Source organism: Pempheris klunzingeri, chromosome 7 (genome assembly GCF_042242105.1).
Source record: "Pempheris klunzingeri isolate RE-2024b chromosome 7, fPemKlu1.hap1, whole genome shotgun sequence".
Classification (NCBI taxonomy): domain Eukaryota; kingdom Metazoa; phylum Chordata; class Actinopteri; order Acropomatiformes; family Pempheridae; genus Pempheris; species Pempheris klunzingeri.
The window spans coordinates 11926539-11948512 of NC_092018.1; the positions used below are offsets into that span (position 1 = coordinate 11926539).

General features: G+C 40.8%; 2 protein-coding genes across 2 annotated transcripts; one reads left to right on the forward strand and one right to left on the reverse strand.

The window, feature by feature from the left end:
• The first annotated feature begins 720 nt into the window (after positions 1 to 720).
• On the forward strand, positions 721 to 7789 carry atosb (atos homolog b). Its single transcript, XM_070834226.1, has 7 exons — positions 721 to 1923; positions 3573 to 3631; positions 4006 to 4105; positions 4733 to 4891; positions 5815 to 5883; positions 6173 to 6378; positions 6578 to 7789. Exons 1-7 carry the CDS (start codon positions 766 to 768, stop codon positions 6729 to 6731), a joined length of 1905 nt encoding a protein of 634 aa, XP_070690327.1. The 5' UTR covers positions 721 to 765; the 3' UTR covers positions 6732 to 7789.
• A 3331-nt stretch (positions 7790 to 11120) lies between these two features.
• Positions 11121 to 20332, reverse strand: naaladl1 (N-acetylated alpha-linked acidic dipeptidase like 1). The gene is made up of 19 exons (XM_070834479.1): positions 20060 to 20332; positions 19572 to 19744; positions 18859 to 18980; positions 17233 to 17352; positions 16483 to 16675; positions 16291 to 16384; positions 16093 to 16197; positions 15736 to 15821; positions 15502 to 15621; positions 15332 to 15417; positions 14970 to 15033; positions 14510 to 14577; positions 14299 to 14390; positions 13979 to 14072; positions 13387 to 13468; positions 12957 to 13130; positions 12410 to 12497; positions 12224 to 12316; positions 11121 to 11509 (listed from the first exon to the last, which is right to left on the reverse strand). The coding sequence occupies exons 1-19, from the start codon at positions 20257 to 20259 to the stop codon at positions 11332 to 11334; spliced, it is 2232 nt and encodes a 743-aa protein (XP_070690580.1). The 5' UTR covers positions 20260 to 20332; the 3' UTR covers positions 11121 to 11331.
• Between the last annotated feature and the right edge of the window lie 1642 nt (positions 20333 to 21974).

Sequence of the window (21974 nt, forward strand, 5' to 3'; positions counted from 1 at the left end):
GCTTTCATCTTGCTCAGATAACACCATGATATAGTGAAGTCGTGGAATATTTTTGGGATTCAATTTATCAATGTCAAGGCAGTGTGTAGAAACTAACAATCAGAGACGTGGTATTCTTTTGGGGCTTCAATAAAGAAAGCAGCAAACGGGGATTCAAAACAGCAGATCTTTTATCGTGTGGTTCTGCATTTCTTCTGTGGTAAAAACAGGACGGGCGTGTTTGGCTGTAGCAAGCATGTACCAGATGAGAGTGGCGTGAACTGACACACTGTTTATAATTAATATGATTTATTGCTTGACGTGATTCTTGCCATTTGTCTATGACGGTCAGTCAGTACTCTGCTATGTGAAGTGAAGAGCTGTAAAAGACAGGATAACCTGCATACCATATGAGTTACTTTCATCCAAACATGGAGCAGAATTTGCTTTATTTGAATTGCTACATATTCTCACATTCATTTTGGAAAGGCCTAATTCCTTCTTGTCCTTTGAATTTTATTCATGCTATTTTATGTGTCAATGACTCATACAGTCTACCATTATCAAATGCTTTATTAAAATCTGTCCTGAAAATTAATACTATATTTTGTTCCTCTCAGGTGCTGTGCGGCTCAGCTTCCTCACTCACACTGTTTGACATCATCACAGCAGGAACTATAGGACTTCCTGTGGACCATCTTGCTCTGCCTCCTGTCACTTGTGAGGACCTGCTTGACCCTGTTGCACAAAGTTTAGTCAAGACTCTCATTCTCCAGCATAGAAACCATGCGGCACATTCACGTGGAGTTAGCCCACAAAAAGGCTCCATTAGAGCTTCCAGCCCAGGAGGGGGACCTGCCTCCACCTACAGCCCCAACACAGGGCCTTGACTCTGGGGTCAGACCAGGGGTGCCCAGGCACTTTGGCCAGGAGGAGCTGCGGCTCCAAAAGGTCTACCAGCTCTCCATTTTCTCCCAGTTGGGGGGTTTTTCTACCTCCACAGAATCCCACACTGATACCCAGCAGAGGCCTGTCCGGATGGGTGTGAAAAGGGGGCTAGAGGAACCTCAGTTGACTCATAAGCGCCCCCACCTGGGAGATTCCCCAGACATAGATGCATTGGAGGGAGGGGTGTTATGTGGGCCAGCCCCTGCTCAAGGTGGATTAGTAATGGGCCCTGGTGGGCCTGGTTCTGCATACTCTTGCACACAGATGGAGCACAGAGACTCTGAGGGGGGACTGTCACCCAGGTCTCCACCCCTCTCCCCAAGCCACAACCCCTCCCGACGCCCAACTCAGCACAATCATGACAGGCCCATTCCTGATGTATTTTCTCCACTCTCACCCAAGTCACCCCCAATCTGTGACCAGGGCCATTCCCTCGGAAGCTCAGCAAGGACTGAGCAATCAAACGGGGGCCACACACCCACCTACTCACTAGGTAGCCCTGGAAATGAGAGCTGTAGTAATGGCTCATCTGGAGGCCAGCCCAGCCCCCACTTATATGAAATGGCAATGTATGAGACTCCCAACCCTGCTAGCCCCACCAGTCCCCCAGGCCCCTTCTCTCCCCCACACCACACAGAGCTGCAGGAACCAGGGGAGGCCACCGAATGGGAAGTTGGACTTGAATCCTCCCCACCTGAGCGAAGTGCCACCCAGGCTGCCTCCTCCTCCTCTAATGGCTTGGCTTCCTGGGAGAAAACTCCCAGCAGTAATGGCCACCGTCTCTCCTCTGGAGGCCACTGGCCGGCCAAAAAGAGGCTGCTGTCTCCGAGCGACACAGGGGAGTCATGTTCTGAAGATGAGGGACCCTCCACATCCAAGAGAAGCAGGCTGTCGTTGCTGGCCCCAGGACTTGGTCCGGCTTCATGTCGCAGCACTGATGCTAAAGCTGCCCCGTACTGGAACCACCTGCTGCCCTCTGCATGGGACCGGCCTAAGGTCAGCACACTCGCATGCACGCACAAACACATCCATATCTCTTTGAAATTTGCTCAGGTAATCTAATTTACCATAACCACTACATCAGCCTGTGGTTCCAACTCATTCTTCCAGCTGACAGCTAGCATTAGCTCTTATACAACTAATAACTAGAATAGTGTACAGGTTGCTACTTTACAAGTTAGCACACAATGTACAGACAAACTCATCATTTGTCTGAAATTTATTGATATAACAAAATATTCCTATTATCCTTATATTATTCATATCTTAAAGTACTTGAAGGACGGAATTAGAGTTGTAGAAAACTGTTTTGTTCCTTTTTTTGTAATGGCCAGATGATAAATTTTTCCAACCCTAATTAGCTTCTTGCTGATTACCATTAGAAAGAGCAGCGCACATTAAAAAACAGCATGTGCACACTTGCATGCAAATACTGTGCTTTTAGACCAGAAACATTCAGTCCACTGTATGTGGAGGTTTCTAAACCTTTGAATAAGGAACAAGGAATGGCTGTTCAAAGTCGCTTGTGGATGGTAAGACATCTGTGAGCCTCGACAGTCCTGGAAAAGAGGCTGAGGCAATAAATAAAGAGAAACTAAGAGAAGTAAAAGTAAAAGAATGAAGTGATGGCCGACTCATTATCACGCCATGCTGGAACAGGCTGAGTAGCTCCAGAATAAAGCCCATTGAGAGAGGGTCCATTGTTCCCCCACATGGGTGTACTGTGTCTCTCATACACATGCACACACATAAACACATAGACACACACACATATACATACATCCTGCTTAAAAAATGGTTCTGGAAGTGAATTGGCCATTTTCAAGCATTGGGAGGCCAGAAAGAGCTTTGAATGTGTGGGTTTGTGGGATGGAGAGTGTGCTAATGGTAACAATAGGGTTCAGTAGTTCACTATTTTGGTTTCATACAGTGGTGGGATCATTTTGACTAGAGGTGTTTAGGGTATGAAGGAGAGAGGCACAGTGAGAAACAGATAGATGTTAGAAAGACTCAAGGACGCAAATAAGGGACAGAGAGGAAAGTGAAAGGAAGAGTTAAAGAAAAGGAGCTGTCTTTGGTTGGTTTTTCAGTAAATACAGATATTTAAGAGACAGGAGGATATTCTAAAATGGCATCTGTGGTTTTGATTAAGTTTGAAGATGAGACGACGAGCTGACAAAGAGATCCAAGCTCTGTAGAGCGCCAGTTTAACCAAGGGTTAGCTAATACCAATACGCTAACCATGAGTGAAAGTTTTGCCGTGACCAAGTGGCTAGCCGGTAGTATAGGATTGGCTAGTAACGAGTCATCTGACAGTTGGGTGACCTTTACGATGAACGACAGCCTGGAAATGGGGAACGTTTGTGCGTGTGATGCAACGTCCAATAGTGAGTGCTCAGTAAGTAAGAGGATACCTGAAACACACTATCACACATACAAGTTTCTCTCACAGGATCAAGGAAACACAAACATGAGCCAATTTATTCTTATTCTTTATTTTAGTGTGTTTATTTTCTGTGTATGTATTGAAAAATTGTATTCTTTAACATTTCAAGTTACTGATTTGTGAAAAGCTAAGTGTTGATATCCAGGATATTAATAGAGAATTTCCTAATTTCCTTTTCTTTTGTCCTCTCTTTGTTTAGACTGCCACAGACTGCACAAGATCAGGAAGACGGCTAAAAAGTGGGTTGCGGCTGAAAAGGTCAGTGTTCCATCACATTTCTGATGAACTTACATCATTTAATTATAAAGATCGATGTATAAAGGAATTAAGAGAGCAAAATCTAAACGGCAGGGGCAGAGGGTTAGGGTTTGTGTGTGTGTGTGTGTTTTTTTTTTGAGTGCATGCACACACGTGGATGGATGAGATCAGTTCAATGTCAGATTAACTGCTGCAAAGTCAACACAGGGAAAGAAGTTGGGAGTGAGCGTCAGTTGAATGTTATTCTAAATTAAAGGGTTTTGTGCGTGCACTTGAATACTCAGATACACTCAGAAGCATGTGACACGTTGGTTAAAACAAGATTAGTGTAATCTTAACATCTAACCACCGGTCTGACTTGTGGCCATATTCAGTCGGCAGCTGCGCAGCGGCAGACACACAGACACCGGCCGCTCCACACGTTCCAGTGGGCCCTCATCTTCCATCAGCAGATCTCTACTCGGCAACTTTGAGGTACAAATTTTCAACACTTTGATAACACAGTGAGACACAAGTAACTGCAGATTAACAGTGGTATCCATGTCGTTCTGACGGACCCAGCTGCAAGCTCAAAGCTTAACCAATGTTATGAGTCTTTTCAGCTGGAGCTGGGGAGGGCCTTGGTCCCTCCTTGATAAACTCAATTAAATTCAACACAACAGCTCAGGCACAAACTTGACCTTTTACGAAGTTTATAATATAATGTTTTTGGTCACATTATCAGAAATGTGTAAATTCCATTATAAGTTAATTATTAAGGTCTTTTTGCTTTGTTTATAAAATTAAAACATAGATTTAGTGTTGTGATTGGGAAATGTAATGTAATAATGTTTCTTCACAATTTAAAGCTTGAAAAATGTCGTCCTCTTGGCTCATGTTGCTGTTGACCTGCAGATGCATATTTCATTTCCGTGTTCAACGTTGCTTTGGTTTAAATTAAGGTTAAATATGTATTTTTATGCATGTTACAGTCTAAGTAGGGTGTTTATATGATTCAGTGGCCAAACTTGACTCGTAGTGCCTCAGAAAACCCTGTTCTTAAAGAACCCAAAGTTTTACAGTACAAGGACTTCCTGTTCACGACTACACACCCTCTTGCAGGAGTCCATACTGAAGGGACGATTCTCCCCATCAGGCCGGATCGAAGGCTTCACGGCAGAGATCGGTGCCAGCGGCTCCTATTGCCCACAGCACGTCACCCTGCCGGTGCAGGTTACGTACTACGACATCTCAGAGCACAGCGCACCCTCACCCTTCCTGGTCAGTGCATGTGTGTGTGTGTGTGTGTGTGTCTCTGTAAGGTATTGCATGTATTGCGTGTATCATTGTGTGCTCACTTAGTCAAGCACAAACAATAAACCGAAGAAAAAAAACAACACTGTTTATTGCACATGTTAGGGATTTGGTTGGACAGCATGAAAATAACATTCATTCAGAGAAAAACAAAGCAAAATTAGAGGTCAGAACAACTTCCCAAGACATTGACAAAAATAGAATTGTGTTCAACAAGGTTGATGTTGGCTTGCTTCTTCAGAACCAGATGTAAAAAAAAAAAAAAAATATGTGCCGCTTTTCCTTTCATGCATGTATCATAAAGCCTTTTCCCACATCTGTCCACGTCAGCACTGAATACTATGTGAACATCTTTAGTCCAACTTGTAAGAGGTCTTAAAGTGTGTCTACTTTCACACCAGCTGTTTTCACTTTCTTAGCTTCATGCCTCATGATGCCTTTGAATTGTTGTTTATAAAACTAGTGAATGTCAGGCCTCTTTTGATTCAGCCCTTTAAACCGTTAATTGACATTTAACATAAAATCACTCCCTGCGTAGCTGCCTTTGTAACTACAGCATGAAGTGATTATTTTAGAGTTAGTTTGCTTTCATCTAGGTTTTTTTTTTCTTTTGTGTTGAGTGTTTTTGATGATGAATTGGGTTTTACGTGCACAACATATACAGATGTGTCTCGTGCGTGGATCAAACAAGAAATGAAAATGGCTATTGCAATACTGTTGTCGTACCGTGGCCCCTTAAAGGGTTCATTTCAGCACATTTTAGTCAGATCCGGATCCTGATGTAGACGGTTCACAGCTAATAAAATGTACCAAAGAATGAGAGTTATTTTGCCATTATGGTGACTGAGAACGTTAAATCACTGCGGTGTCTCTGTGCCTCTCCCTCACAGGGGGTAATATCCCTCGAGCCTCTTGGAAAGAAAGGATACAGCATACCCAAAGCAGGGACCATTCAAGTGGTAAGTTTGTCTTTTATTTCATCCTGATCTCATTTTTTTTCTCAGGAAAAGACCAGGTTACTTATGAAAAATGAAACCTCTTTCAGAGGTTTCCCATCTGTGCTCCCACAATCTTTTGATATGATGGCATGCAATATGTCGATGTCCTGAAATTCATACTATAAGCATCATGTGCTGGAAATTATGTGCAGTAATTTTTGTGTGGTGTAAAATTAAAAAAAATAACCACCGCTAGCTGTTTAATTTTTGCACTTTGAAATGCTGACCTTGGTATGACATCTGTTCTCAGACCTTATTTAATCCCAACAAAACTGTGGTGAAGATGTTTCTGGTGACCTACAACTTTGGCGACATGCCCGTCAATCACATGACCTTCCTGCGCCACCGTATCTTCCTGGTGCCTGTAGAGGAGGGCGGCGAGGGGAAAGGCGAGGCATCTCCAGGGGGTGGAGTGCTGGACAGGAAGAAGATTCTCTGCTACCTGATACATCTCAGGTATGACTGAGGTTTCAGCTGCCTGCATTACTTTTTCTACCTGATGCGAATGTGATGTGATGTCTAGAAAAGCAAATTTAAAAATATTATTATATATTATAATATTTTCATGGGATACTAGCGAATAGTTATTCCGCCCTTGCAGAAATTTTCTAGGTTTAAGTAATGTTTTGCTTCTTTTTTGTTTGGACTTTCTCAGATTCCAGAGCTCCAAATCTGGGAAGATCTACTTGCACAATGATATCCGGCTGCTATTCTCCCGCAAATCCATCGAAGTGGACACAGGGATCCCTTATGAGCTGAAATCTTTCACCGAGGTGCCAAGAAACCCTAAATACTCCCCCCGCGTGTGACCCCACCTTTGACCCTCCCCAACGCCAATGCAGCCCCTCCTGTGCTTCCTTAAGAGGAGGGAGGGAAACAAGACAGACTGCTAGAATGATGGACACAAAACTTGATAAGACTTGATGAGACACGCCACATGCACACAAGACACACAAGACACACATGCACATATGATACAGTTGTGGGGATAGTAAACGTCCCGCTTGTATGCATTTATTCTCCATTGGAAGTCAAAGCTAATTGGTGATAGCAAAATGGTACCAAACACGTCATTCATTGTATCTTCCATTCATTGAAAATAATACAAATATTAGAAACAATTAGCGTAGGAGCAGTCCAGCATGCATGCAGTGAAAAGTGGGACTTTTACAACACCTTCATCTGTATAAAGAAAGAAATGCACAAACACTGACACACACACCAAAACAGACTGACAAGACTCGCGCACAGCAAATACCACACAACGTCAGAGCTGAGACACTTCTGATGGCGACTCTTTGAGTTCAGTGTTAACATGCATGCCTTGTGACTTAAACACCTGAATTTTCCTCTAGTGCCGTATCACACTGTCCTTCACTCTGCCTGCAGCTCCAACCGCCTCATTGGACCAATAAGTTTCACAACTTTCGATTTGAACAAGCACATCCCTGATTGTGGGGTGAAAAAAAATTGATGAGCCCTCCCACCCTTTTCACACACTCACACACTTTCTGACCAGCAGAGAGGAGATGAACAGAGACACAAACACTAGTGAAAGCGGAGGCTGAAACGTTATCGGCCATCTTGATCAGATGTCGCATCATTATACACACGATAAACAACACACCAACCAATTTTGACCAAACTCAGGACATCTCTCCTTTCACCTATCATGGTACAGACCACTGTGTACACTTCAAGCCAGGTGGGTCATACCATGTCATTAAAAACAGGGGAATCCAGTTCATTAAATGTAGCCAGACTGAGGGACACTGTGCTGTTTTCTCTTTTTTTAAATTTTCTTTTTTTTAGATTCTGTTCAGAGCAGTCTGATGTTGGAGCAGAAAATGGAAAAAAAAAAAAACAAGCTGTAGTATTTTTAATTTATATTTTCGCAAATGTCTTAATAAGCAATATGCTGCACAAAGTAGAGTGTGTTTTTCAGTCGAACGAGCTTTCTCTCTGGAGGGGGGAACGGAGAGAGCAGAGAACTGAGAGTGAGGGAAGAAATGGGAGGAGGGAGGGATGAAGAGGGAGGGAAGGGTGGTGGGGTATTTAATATGGGAAAAAAGTCTATGTATATTTAAAAGAATAAACTCTGCGACTTGCGAGTAGCATCTGTGTTTGTTGCTTCTGATTGACATTCATTGTGGAAATCCTACTTTTAACACATCATAGCTGTTACTGCACTTGGACTCTTGGACCTGTTCAATGACTGACCCAATTAAGTTTTGTGTCTAATGTGACCGTTCCATATTAAACACAGTTCCTCTTGGTGGCCTGCCGACTCAATTATCAGTGCCACAGCAATCCCTGGTACAAGATATTGCCTTATCTGTCATTATATGCCAGATATCAAATTGGTATTATGTATTGGCAACCTAGTTACGGGAGATAAAAATTGCTAAAAAAAATATTTGAGCTATAATTTTAATAGCTTTTTCCTCTACTGGCACATTTTTGAGCCTACCCTTAAATCAGTAATCCAGTTAAGTAACTTCTTTACAAAGTGTATCACTTAGCTCGACTCACTATCATTAGACCAGCCCACATTTGACCTTCACGTTACAATCAGGAGGAAATTCTGTTAAGTCTGCTTTTAATCACTTTTATTGGAGAGAGATTATAGATCAAATCAATTTTAAAACAGTCATGATCAGGCTGCAACACTGGACCTTTGCTTCCCATTTAACTTGAGGAGTAATTTAGCGATTTAATGTGGGGAACTTGTGATACACAGCTTTACATACAGAGTCTCGCCCCCAAAATTTGAGTCCTACACTTCCCATAATGCAATTTTTTGGTTATTTCATTAGACTCTCCTTGCCCGATAAAAGTACACATCTTTCATACTCCGTATTGTCAGTATGCAATGCAGGCTCTCTGCTGTAAATTTAAATAAAACGTCTCAAGCCTAGAAAAGGAAAGCCTGAGAACAGAGACTTGGTTCAATTTCCGTTCTTGCAGATTGTACACAAATCGGCATGAGAGAAACCTTTAAGCCAGAAAGTGCTTCCTTCCCTGGCGTCTGCTGCACCAATGAAACTGCTCAGTGGCTACAGACACACAGACTCTGGTTGTTCTGGGCAGTTCAGCAAATATTAATGTCAAACTGTGTGAGAGTCAAGTACGGCATTGCTGAAAAGAGAATCCATCCTCTGTAAATATTTCCTAGCTAAAAATACCGAGGAATATCTATATATATGTCTTGCAGACAAAAAAAAAAAAGTCAGTCCTGAAATAAACTGTTCCTTATGACAGAGGAATTTACTCAAAGCAAGATAAAAATATGGGTTACGGCCTGATCCTGAACTAGCAAAAAGATTTAGATTCACTGAGGCCATTTATGTAACATCCAAAAGATGGTTTCCAAGATGGTGCGTATCTAACGTACATGGGATGAAAAATAAATACTATATACTGCACATGTCCACTATATCCCTGCCAGTAACTTTTAACAAATGTCTTCTCTTCCTGTCTGTCTGTCTTATGAAACATACATTCTGCACACTCCAGCTCGCCTCTAGAGCTCTGCTAGGTGGCCTGTTCTGATTTGAAGGCATCTTTTCAAAGCTTACCTTGCAGAAAAATTATATTTTACTTCATGTGACAGGAGTGTTTGCAAATTAAGAATGATCAAGAACCAAATGAGTCCGTCTTTATTAGGAGAATAAACCCACTCAAACACACAGTTATTCTTTTACACACCAATGCTAGTAGTGTTTCTGCAGCAGCTCCAAGGGCGCTGATGGGTGTGACTAAGGCTGTAAACTGTAACCAGAGAGGAGGGAGCCTCTTCTTCTTCTTCAGCATTATCATAAGGTGGATCTGTGAAATGAATTACCTTTCCAGAGGGCAGATTTGATTGGATTTAGAGCCACAACTGTCACTCAGCTTTTGTGACAGCCACACTGTAATCCTAAATGCTGACTCGACCCAAAGGATCGCCTCAAAGCATTTTCTGACCCCTGGTGGCGGAAGTTAGTATTTTTCCTTCAGACTAAAGCTTTTGATGTATTAAACTTAAACTTTATCCCTTTGTACGCCATTTTAAACTGCCCAACACATGCATTAGGGGATGGTCTCGGTCTAGATCATAAACCCAGTAAATCTACAGTGCTTAACAAATTTATCAGACCACCTGTCATAAAAACGAGAAAACACAAATATTTTAGAAATCTGTCAAAAACTTGTTTCAAATTAAACATTGTATTATTATTTATTAGGCAAATAACAAACTGGAACAACTAAATAGTCCTTATTCACATATTTTAACCAAAAATCTTAATATTTTGTTTGACCTCCTTTGGCCCTGATTGTTTTCATGTACTTTTCGGCCGTCTCTTTTGTTAGTGAGTTCCAAATAGTTCCTAGCTGTTTATTTTTTAATTCAATAAATCCCAGATCTGTCCGATAGGATTCAAGTCTGGACTTTGACTTGGCCAGTTCATCAGTTCCACTACTCCAGATTCCTTTTACATAATTTCAAATACATCATTCTGATTAAAGAGCTTGCACATACTGGTGGGTTAACCATTACAGAAATTAAAAAAATATTTTGGTAATCAGCAATACTGTTAATTTTGGGCAGGGGAGGCAAACACCTTACACTGGGTGCTGGTCTAATAAATTTGTTGAGCACTGTATATTACACCATTCTTCTATATAGAGAGTTGCAAGTGCTCATTGCTCCTGTCAGATCCAACAGTTCTGGCACTCAGTGATTATGTTAATGTCATTAAAATAAGCAAATGATCATTTTTTTACTAATTGTAATTCATTTTTGCTAAAGGCAAAATGTGCTGTGTTTGATCGTTGACATTTTCAAAAAAAATACCATTGCATGTCTTTGGCAAGATACTACAATGTTAATTATGAAAAAAATGTGATCTTTGCAATGAGATCAGAAAACCTGTCTGGAAATATTCTGCTATTTGAAGCGCTATATAAATTCATATTCAATAAGATAAACATGAATTAGTTGTTATACTAATTGCAAACTACTTACATGCATCAGCAATACTGAGAAGCTGGTTTAAACATTACAAATTTATATATAATGCCAATATTCACAGCAGATATTCAGCTATCATGTGTTTATCGCTTCCGTTTTCATATGAGAAAGTTACTAATGAGATACAAACTCCATTAAGTTTGACATCATCAAGATGTAAGTGAAACAAAGATTCAACTGTAAGAAGATATATCCTGTTATTTGATGATGAGCTTTGTTCATTGATCCCTTTATTCCCTTACTTAATATCATCCATAAATAGTCTCATCATGGCTGAGTTGATCATATACAGTCATTGTGAGTGTGTGTATGTGTATCAGTGTTTGCTGGCTGCATGTCCCAGTCTTTCTGATTCCCTAAGCGAGTGCTATTCTTCCCTCCCTTTTCCTCCTTGTCTATATGACATCCATGAGTGTGTTGGCAGCGCCATCGATGGCCTGACTCAGGACTGACAGGTGGTAGTGCACTTTGTCCCAGTCGCTGGATTGTCCTGATGTTTCAGCCTTGGCGTAGGCATCAGCTAGGCCTGGGAAGGTTGGCTTACCGGCACTGCTTGAAGCCCAGATAACATGCCTGTATATTACACAGGGAAATAAAGAGTAACATGACAATGATAGGCACAATAAAGATGTCAAGAGACTGTGACTAATGCAATCTTTATAACAAGACAAAGAGTCTGTGGCCATGAGAAAGGCTCTTTGGTGTGGTGGTTTGAGCTAAATACTATTGTCAGCATGCTGACATGCTCACAATTACAATGCAAACGTGAAGATTTTTAACAGGCATAATGTTTACCATGTTCACACCCCTCAATTTAGTATGCTAGCATGGCTAAGCTTTGGACAGCAGGTCATTAGCTTTGCAGGTATTTATATTTAAACCAAAGTAATGGACAGCCTGATAATAGCACTTAATGAAAAGTTAAGGCGTGAACGTCTATATCATCATTTCATTCCAATCCATGCAAGTATTTTCAAGACATTTCATTCAAAACACCATATTGAATCTCATAGAGCAAAAGTCAAAGCATCACCAATGTCAACATGATACGTCTTCTGGGAACCATTAATGTCTGTACAAAATATCATGGCAAGCCATCCAAGAGTTGTTGAAATATTTCAGTCTGGACCAAAGTACTGGACCGAAAATTAGCAGTGGCACAACTCCCCCTTTCCTCCTACTCTCTACATGCATTTACCTTTTGTCTGGCAAGTACAGTGCACACAGAAAACCACACATGGCAGCTTAATGTTATTTTGCACAGAGACTGGCAAATCATCTTCTTACCTGTATGCATATTTATCTGGGAAGGCCAGAGGGTCCAAAAAAGCTCGGTCCAGCAGCATGAGCTGGTCGTTGATCCTTCTGACCTTCAGCGGTCTAAGAGAAAAAGGGGACGAGAGAGAGAAGGGGTGAGGGGCTGTAACTCCTATATGGAATGCGAAGGAGATGACAAAATATTGCCGCTCTTACGTTTCGTTTGCCAGGTCTGAGCTGTGAATCACTTTGTCCAAATGAGTAGCTGCACTGCGAAAGCTGGCAACTGCACGTTTTAGTGGCCCTGAAACAAGACAAAAGTCAGCTGTGCTGCCTCTCAGCAAGTATTTCACCCTCTCTAACCCTCTGTGACAGCTAGAAGATAGAAACAGATGCCGCTTCTGTTGTTCATTTTGTTCTTAAGTGCAGCTTGAAGACAGTTTTTTTTAGCACTTGTGTGTTCAGGTCTTTCCTGCTACAAAGAACATTTTTGTTCATGCAGCTCCCAGTCAGAGACATTATCGATCTTAGGTCAAAGAGTAGGAGGTGATGGAGAAAGTCGAGGGATTATCCCGTTGCCTTGGCCCAAGATGGAAGCACACAAGTGAAAACCATGAAAACATAAGTCACTGCCCTCTAAATTTGTGTCTTGACATACTGAAACATAAAGCCCAAACAAAATACATTTACCTGAATAATGTTTCTATTAATGTGTCCTATATACTCTTCATCACTGAAACATCTCTAACTGTCCTGTGCCTACCCATGGAGATATCCTTAATTTGCAGTTGATTCTGATATAATATCACTGCTGTGTTGAGGTAGTTCTCCAGACTCTCAGCATAGTCACTGCAGTTTAAAGGCAACACCAGGCTGTCAGCCAATCGGATCAGGACATTTCCTGCTGTCCTGGCAATGGCCTGGTGACTGACGAAGCCTGCGGGGAAGAAGTGGTAGAGTGAGGTGTGATATGCAAGAGGAGTTGTTGGGAAAGTGTTTTGCTGTCTGTCAAAATGGACGACATGAGATAGAGAAAAAGAGAGAGTAGAAATACACGGATTTTTGTGAACATTTGAAGATCAGACAAATAACAGAAAATGCAACAACTGGGATTCAAACCACTGACTGGCTGTACAAGAAGTACAGTACATGAAAATCCAATATGCAATAACATGAGAGGCATGACCGCTCACCAGGATCAATGAACTTTGAGGCGTAGTCGAAGGTGTCATATGCTGTGTGGTACGCAGGGTAAATCCGAGCATTTGTTTTACTCTGTATGAGGAAGAACACAAGTATAATAGGAGTGATATGACTGACTAAACAATTCAATTCAGTTTCCCCTCACACATGTGCACACCAAATGTAAAACCTTTCTCGGTTGACAGCTTATTTTAAACAAGTGGTAAAACAGGACAGCTTAAAAGTAAACAGAGCAGAAAAAAGTACAACACATTTACGATCCATTTGGCAGAGAGGAGGAATGTTGTCTTGGACTCAAGTGAGAGAAATTAAATGTCAGCAGAAAAAAAAAAAGAAAAACAAGGCTTTCACTTGTGGCCACAGTATTGCACCACAGATTGAACAGATTTGTTGTGCTTGCTCCTGCTGTCTTCCACGTTCCGCATGTTTAGGCGGAAAAATCAAAGTAGATCACAGGTGAAGAACTTCTGAAATTAGAATTGTTGCCACACAAGGTTCCTACATCTTACACACAGCACTCACGTGGCAAAAGTCTCTTAACAGGTTAAACAGAAAGTGAGTTTGTGAGAACTTCTTTCCTACCCTGTCGTATGTATATGAAATGTCCATGGAAGCGATTCCCAGGTAATGGACGAAGGCAGCGTAATCGCTCCCTGCTCCTGTCAGGTATCCCATCCTGTTAAAGAATACAGTTACACACTGTATAGATCCACACATTCAGATACATATGGTCATACTGCTCCTTTTCTGGCCTGCCAGGAGCCAAGTAACCTCTGATTGAGCTTTTTATTTGTGGATCAATATGGAGAAAAATACCTTCATATCTTTTTTATTTGAAATAAAAAAATGAATAACTCTTCTCCCAGGATGCAATGCAAGAAGGTGTCACCGTAGCTCATTACCTCGGAATGACTCCATATTCAGGGCTCGTCCTGTTGGAGTATCGGATCCAGTTGTCGTACACAGACGTGGAGTCCAGTCCGGCTGCATCGACCTGGAGAACAAACACACTTTGATGGGACAGGTTCCTGGTGGTGTGTGGACAATAGGTTTGTTAAACGCTGGAAATAACATGCTGGAGAAAAAAACACCTGAACTGACACAGGAGCTCACCTGCTTTGAAGCTTTGAAGATGACGTTCTGTACTGATGGCATCCCAGAAGCCCTGAGAGTGGCGTTGGCTGAGGAGTGCAAGATGAACGTGCAAGATGAGTGTTTTTGATTAGCATCGCTATCATCTCGTACATTTCCAAAGCACAAGACTTGCAATCAGTGAACACAACCTACAGTGACATGTGAATTCTTCTTCAGCCATTTAACATTGTGTACCTCAAAAAAAAAGTTTCGACAAGATACTTTCAAAAACATTCCTACAAACATCTCAAGGCTGAAAAATCTGCAAAAAAATGTAAATTTTCTTTTTAACCATGAAGTTTAGGAAGTTTCTGATAATTTGTCCAACTACATTAGCTGCATCTGCTAACCAACCTAAGCATGGAGACTATTACAAGGCATTACAGACATTACATATTCTCAGTTACTTCTGATAGGTAGTGCAGGTGGATCCTCTTACCAAAAACAGCTATATCTACATTGATGTAAGCAACCGTTCGTTCGCTGAGCTTGGCGAAGTATTGCTGGAGAAAAAGACAAGTTTACGGTACATTACATTACATTTAAGGTCAATGTAAGTAAGTGTGCAAGAAATACTTAAGTGAGACTATGTAAGCTCCCATTGAGAGAGTTATCACCTCAGCAAAGTAGAAAGAGCCATCTGAAGTTTGCTAACATTAGCCAACATTAGCCACCATAAATACAGATATATCAGGACAAAAGAGTTTGTATCAGCTAAACTCCTGAGTATACTGAATTGAGCATTACTTATTAATCTTTTCATTTCAATTCATCTTCTCTTGTGGATTAATTGCAAATCACCTCTGTGTATTCTGCAGACCCAATTAGACCGAACTCCTCGGCTCCCCAGCTTCCAAAGATAATGGACCTGCGAGGCCTCCATTTGCCTGCCACAGAGAGGAGCCGAGATCAACTCTTAATCCAGCACTATAAAGGAAAACAATCATCCATTAAGCTATGACTCTCCTCACCCTGCTTCACCATCCGGCCCAGCACTCTGGTCAGTTCCAGCATGACAGACGTCCCACTGCTCGGGTCGATGGCACCATGAACCCAACTGTCCCTGTGGTTCCCATAGATCACATACCTGTCTGTGGGCATAAACACACACACACCGGGCACAAACAAGGGGCAGCCACAGAGTAATTACAGACTGAAAACAGATGATAAAGAAAGGTAGAATTGGTCTGGCTCGACAGCCTCACCTGGCTCGACACTCCCTCTGATAACTCCCATGACGTTGGAGGAGTTCTTCACCTCCTCATAGTTAAAGATGTCCAGTTTCACATCACTGGGAACAGAGGTTCAACTTCATAAAGCAATACTGCTGGTTCATATCCAACAGGGTGTTGGGTGTAGGTACTCCTTACACACGAAGATGTTAAAAGCCTGATATGTCACTGAAAGATGACATTTCATTTGCAAATAAATTGAAACTCATTCCATTTGGAAGAGATTGTGACCCCATTTAATCGTGAGTTATTTTGATAAAAACAGGTGCAATGCTTAATAATTACTGATGCCTGAGTGCTGATGCCTGAATTAGTCGTGTTATTGGTTACCTGTTGTTGAATGCAGACGTAGGTTTGAACCCTGGACCGCCACAGTTGTAGGAACAGTTGAAGGCTCCCTGCCAATCATTTGGAGCTGCTTCTCCGCCTAATTCACTGAAATGACCGATGGAAAAAAAAAAGTTGAATTAGTTCACAACCTGCCATTTTGGGTTGTACCAATTCAAGATGAAGATTTGGATCATCAACCATATCAGTGTGTAGGCATCCTCAAATCCAATTGGTTGTATTGGAATAGGAGGGATCCCTGTAATGTCCTCGGCTTGAATTCTGTAGGTTTCCTCTGCAACATAACTCAAACAAATCAAATATCAAAATAAAATGATTTAAAGTTTATCACAGTAAAAAAGAAATACATTAGGAACACAGGGAACCGGTTACCTTTGGCAGCCAGGTAGGGTGTGAGCATGTCTCCATAGTGACTGTTAAAGGAACCCCTCTCCACACCAGAGGGCGGCATGTACCAGGAGAAAGGATACGTCTCATTGATGTCTGACATGAGGCCATCATTGATGTCCAGAGGGTCTGTGTAGACAAGCACACCAATGACGCCATACGGTGCTGCATTGATGGCCTGGATGAGATACACACACACACACACACACACACACACACACACACAGAATTCAAAATAATTGTATTCATTTATACATTTATCTGTTCAATAAACTGTTGCAGAAAACAGACAAAATAGTCACTTTGTCAGTGTCTCATTTATACTTAAGCAAATAAACATACTTAAAACTCTCTTTCAACAGAGCCATTTTCAGATAATAGTTAATAAGCACCTTTTTCTGGATATTCTGCATATTTTTCAGACTTTAAACACATTCAGAGGTTATGCAAAGGTTTTATCCTTGTTTCCTGTTTCTTTAGCTGATGCTGGAGAGAAAAATATGGCTATAGACTGGTGACATTGTTACATGTATGTTCTCCGCTGCCTTTACTACCTCAATGAAAGGTGTCCTTTGAAGATTATAGGTTTTGACCTTATTGATGACACTTGGCAAAGCACTCAGAGCTGTGCCACTGCCACTTTGGGCATCAACCCTTTGTCTCCCCTGGACAAATTGTTTTCTGCTTATTTTATCAAACATAACCAAACACAAACAGCAGTAATAAGTCGCTCACTTTAGCAGCTCGTCCTGCACCACCGTATCTGGTGATTGCGATGGTTCCTCTGAGGTCCACTGTCTCGTTCAGCCTCTGGTAGTCACTTGGTTTCCCCTGGTTGGCGTAAACCAGTTTCCCCTAAAACCATTGAAAAAACAACTATTGGCAAGTAGAAGAAATACAAGTGATGGTGAAGTAATGCCAGGATAAGGTGATTTTTTTATTATACAAGTTAAGATCCTAAACTCTGAATCTGGATTCGGTAGAGAGAAGATAAACCAAAGATAGGACAACGTTTTTCTACATAAAGTAGCATATTTACACAATATATCCAATGCATTTACTTGGATTTTTCAAATCTTATCACAAAGCCGATCTGCTTGAGAATCCTCCCACTAAACTTTAGTGCTTTTCTTTGATTTCAAATACAATGCTGATTAACAAAACACTGTTAGTGTGCGTGCTCATTCTATTCCTTATCACTGCCTCCTCCTAACAGATGGACTTTTGTTGGTTTAATAACACTGCATCATAACTTGTATTGTTCTTGGTACTTGATAAAACATGTGAATGGTCTTAACCTTGAGGATGCTATATCCATTGAGAGATACAGTTTTACGGCAGCTGTAATCTACCAGTCATATCTAAAAAAATCAAATAATCATTCCAGATGATTGTTCTCTTTTGCCTTTTCAATTTTTAAGGTTTTCACATTTTATAGACATATATAAGCTAAACCCAACCCCAGATCTACTTTTGTTGCGCCACTACTTCCCCATGGTTTAAAGCAGGAGTGTCCTTTCTTTCTTGAGGATCTCAAATTCTATGATCATGAGCTATGATCACGAAAACAGTCCAATGGGGGGTTGTGTGTCAAACACATGCTTGACCCTGACAGTAAAAGTAGTAAAATATTGATGTGATGATGAATAACAAATGTCACCTTATCTGTCTTCTGTTAAGAAAGGGGCCTCAAAGGTTATGACAGGTGAGCTTGTGCTGTATGAGTCAGAGGTGTGACAATCATGTGAGTTTTATAGTTTCAATGAGTGTCACTTTCATTGGATGTGCCTCATTTAAACAGCAAGCCCCATAAACACAGACTTTATCTTTTTATTAGTCCATTTGCCTGTCCGTTCATATGCCTGTCCATATTGTATTATTTGTCTTTTTTTTTATGGTGAACAGACTTTATGTCCTCATGAGCTTGGCTAAGTAAAGCAATAGAAATCATCATTTGGTGTGATGTTCATTCAGCCAAGAGGAACCCTGCAGGGTTTGACAGGGAACTTTAAGCACGTATGAACTGAACCTCAGCTGGCTCACAGACAAGGCAGCTCTGGTGGTGCGATGAAGCAAACAAAACTTATAACACAAGAGACAAGCGAACTTATTTCACAACGACGATGTGAGCTTCTTAAGAGATTCATTATTTACTTCATATCCTTGAATGTAAAGCCACATTTGATTTTGGTTACTATACATTCATTTTGTTATTGTATACACACACACAGACACACATACGCACATACACATCCTGTAAATCGTCGAGTGTCTTATGATATTTATATATGTACGCAGCACCAGCTCACACAGAGTGAGAACGAATCATAATTTCAGACATGTCGAGATGCAGCTTTTTACCTTTGGATGCCCAGCGGGGGAGTATGCTGCGTATGGCTGAACCACCTCAGGATCATTTTGGTCCGGGGTATAACTCTTTTCTTTCTCTCTGGCAGTGTGCAGCACGGTATCAGACGGGCTCACTGAAATTAACAACTGATGGTGATTGGTCTGCTTGTACGTACAGTGAAACTCAGCTGGCAGAATGTTAGAAACCACAAAAATGTAGTCAAAATCCATCAGACCGTGAACTCGATCACTTCCAGTTTTTCTTTTGGAAGTTGGATTGAGAATGGAATGTAAATGTTATTTCAAAACAAGAAATATTGCGTCCAGCCAAAGTTGGTTTTGATGCGTCATGATGGGAAACATGAGCCAAATGTAATAATTCATGAGTGGTTTAAGGATTTACGCATAATCCTGCAGATGTTACTGTTAATTTAATCCAGTTTTCACTGCAGCTTTCACAGCAGTTAATCATACGCCATAACACATGAAGAGAAGCCTGTTGACTCGTTCCCTCTATGCAATGTTTCATTTGGACAATCTCTATGAATGCATTGTTTTAGACCCACCGCCTGTTAATTTCCCTTCATCCCTCAACCCTCTTACACTGTACTTGTAGGATCATTTGATTTTGACCAGTGCTTTTCTAAATAAATGTGCAGAATAGAGATAAACGATTTGACTGTCCCCTTTTTTATTTCAACACATTCGACTACCTGTTGACTCACCTACAGTGACTTTGTTGGGGTTCTTAGGGTCAGGGAAGGACAAGTAGACCATGTACTCCTCTCTCCAGGCCTGGTCCAGACCAGTTTCGGTATCCTGCCACCTCTTTAGCATGAACTGCACTGTATGTTCATCTCCTGCTGTGGTGGCCATGTGGGGAACTTTCGTCAACTCCCTGTGGAGGAAGATGAGGATAAAGAAAAGTTTGATTCAATAATGTTTGGGATATTGTACCGTATAAAACCTAAAGGGGCTATGAGCAATTTAAAGCAGTTCCTTGAGGAAACCACAAAGAGTCATGAGACCTGTTGAAGTTTCCATAGCCCTGTATCTTTAAACTCTATGAATATTTTATCTGGATAGAATATCTGGAGCATGAGGATTCAGTTTCTTATGCTGAGACATTTCACTTTCACAATGTGAAAACTAAAAAACAAAGCTTCGATCACTTTAACGAATAAACAAATTCAAGTGTTCCCATTCAACTCACCGGAGGTTCTCCTGAATCTGGATGGTCTCCACCTCAGACAAGAACTTCTCAATGAGGCTCTCGTCCACATCCTTCGTCACATCCTTCACCCAGGACGGTGCCAAGCTGCTGCTCTTGTTGATACCATAATGGCCAATTAGGATCCCTGCAGTCAGCACAGCAGCCCCACACACAATCCCAATCAATACCGTCTTTATCATTCTCCTCCCTGGAGTTAGATTATTCACCTTCCCTTTGGACCTGACAGCAAACTTTTCCCAATGTTGAGGAATATTTTGGCGTTACTTGTGAAACCTGGCTGATGTAAAAGAAAAATCCTTGCATATGATGCTCAAATGATGACTGCAGCACCCGTGGAGCTGCTTAAGTGACTGCCCATAAGAAAGAGACATGCTCATTGTAAAGTTTACTCATTAATGTTTGTAGATGGGATGGACTTTATCCCTTTGTGTATATATGTGCATGTGAGTGGTGGGGTGGGGGGGAAACCATTTATTCTTAATGTTAACACTTGCACTATGCGAGTGTGCTACAAATATTTGGATTTGAGATATCTGCTTCTAAAGTGAGAAAATGATGTGGAAAGTGAATTCTGAAATAACCGTGTAAAAAGATAAAATAACTACATGATCAGACAGAAACACTTTGTTCAAGCAATAATCCTTATACAATACAATTCTGTCAGCACATAACTAAACATGCTTAACAACATGGACTTGTTTCAGTGTTTTCAGGCAGGTATGCAAGTATAACTAAAACTGTCCTGTCTTTCCATGTAAATATTGACCTAAGATCATTTGAGTTAAGTGGTTACATTTCTTATGAATCTTTTGTGTCTAAGGACATAATAGTACATAATGTGTGCCAATGCCACATGTGCACGGTCACTGTTAGGGTGGCGTTTGACTTCCACTTTTTAGTTCAATTATGCAACCTGTGTGAGGACAGTCAAGAATCAAAATTAATGGAGAGATTACAGATGTGACTAATTCCAGATGTAGGCTGAATCCTTTATATTTTGGACTGATTTTTAAAAAAATGTCCCTTGGGAATGTTAAAACTGAACATTTTACATGTTTTGTTTTATTTTGTGAACAAGATGCTAAATAAAGGTTTCATTTCTTAATCAGATTTTTTAAGCAAAATGGTCTAATTGGAAGACAATTTATGTCATGATGATTAACGTAAATGTAAAGCACGGTGTAAAATCAGTACTGAAAAAAGCAATTAGAACTAACATTTTAGTAGATTTTAGTTTAAGATAGTTAGTTTAAGACAATCTTAATTGTTTGTTAGGTTGTTATGCATTCAAATTTTTGTGAACCTTTGAATTGACTTTTTTTTCCTTTGTGTGTACATTTACTGTGGACTGAATTAAATTTTGGGGGAATATTTTGATTGTACACATTTAAGAACTGATTATCTGTCAGTAAATATATTTTGAATAGACAGTGTATGTGATATGCTGATGCTCACTGAGGATGAGTCAAAATGGGACGGTTGACCTTTTTATTAATTTTGCAGTAAATGCTGGTAATGGTATGAAAATAACACATATTGACAGCTTAGAGTTTAAATCAGTTAGTTCAGTAAAATGTAAATACATATATATATATATACATGTATATATCTGAGAAACAGCTGAAAGCAACAGAAAATCACACGAACCCAAATGGGACAGAAATCAGAATCAAATCATTAACCAAAGCAATGGCGCCCTTTAGTGATGAAATATAGAACTGCAGCAGTAACAACACGGAACTTCCTGTTCACAGTGAGTGTTTCATTTTATTTCCTTCTTTAATACGATGTTGCTCTCGCTTTGCCAACTCTTTTATAACCGCGGGGCGACACATCAGTGTTACTGTGCAACATTTGATGGCCGTGAAAAACGTCATGGATGTTTTTAGAACTC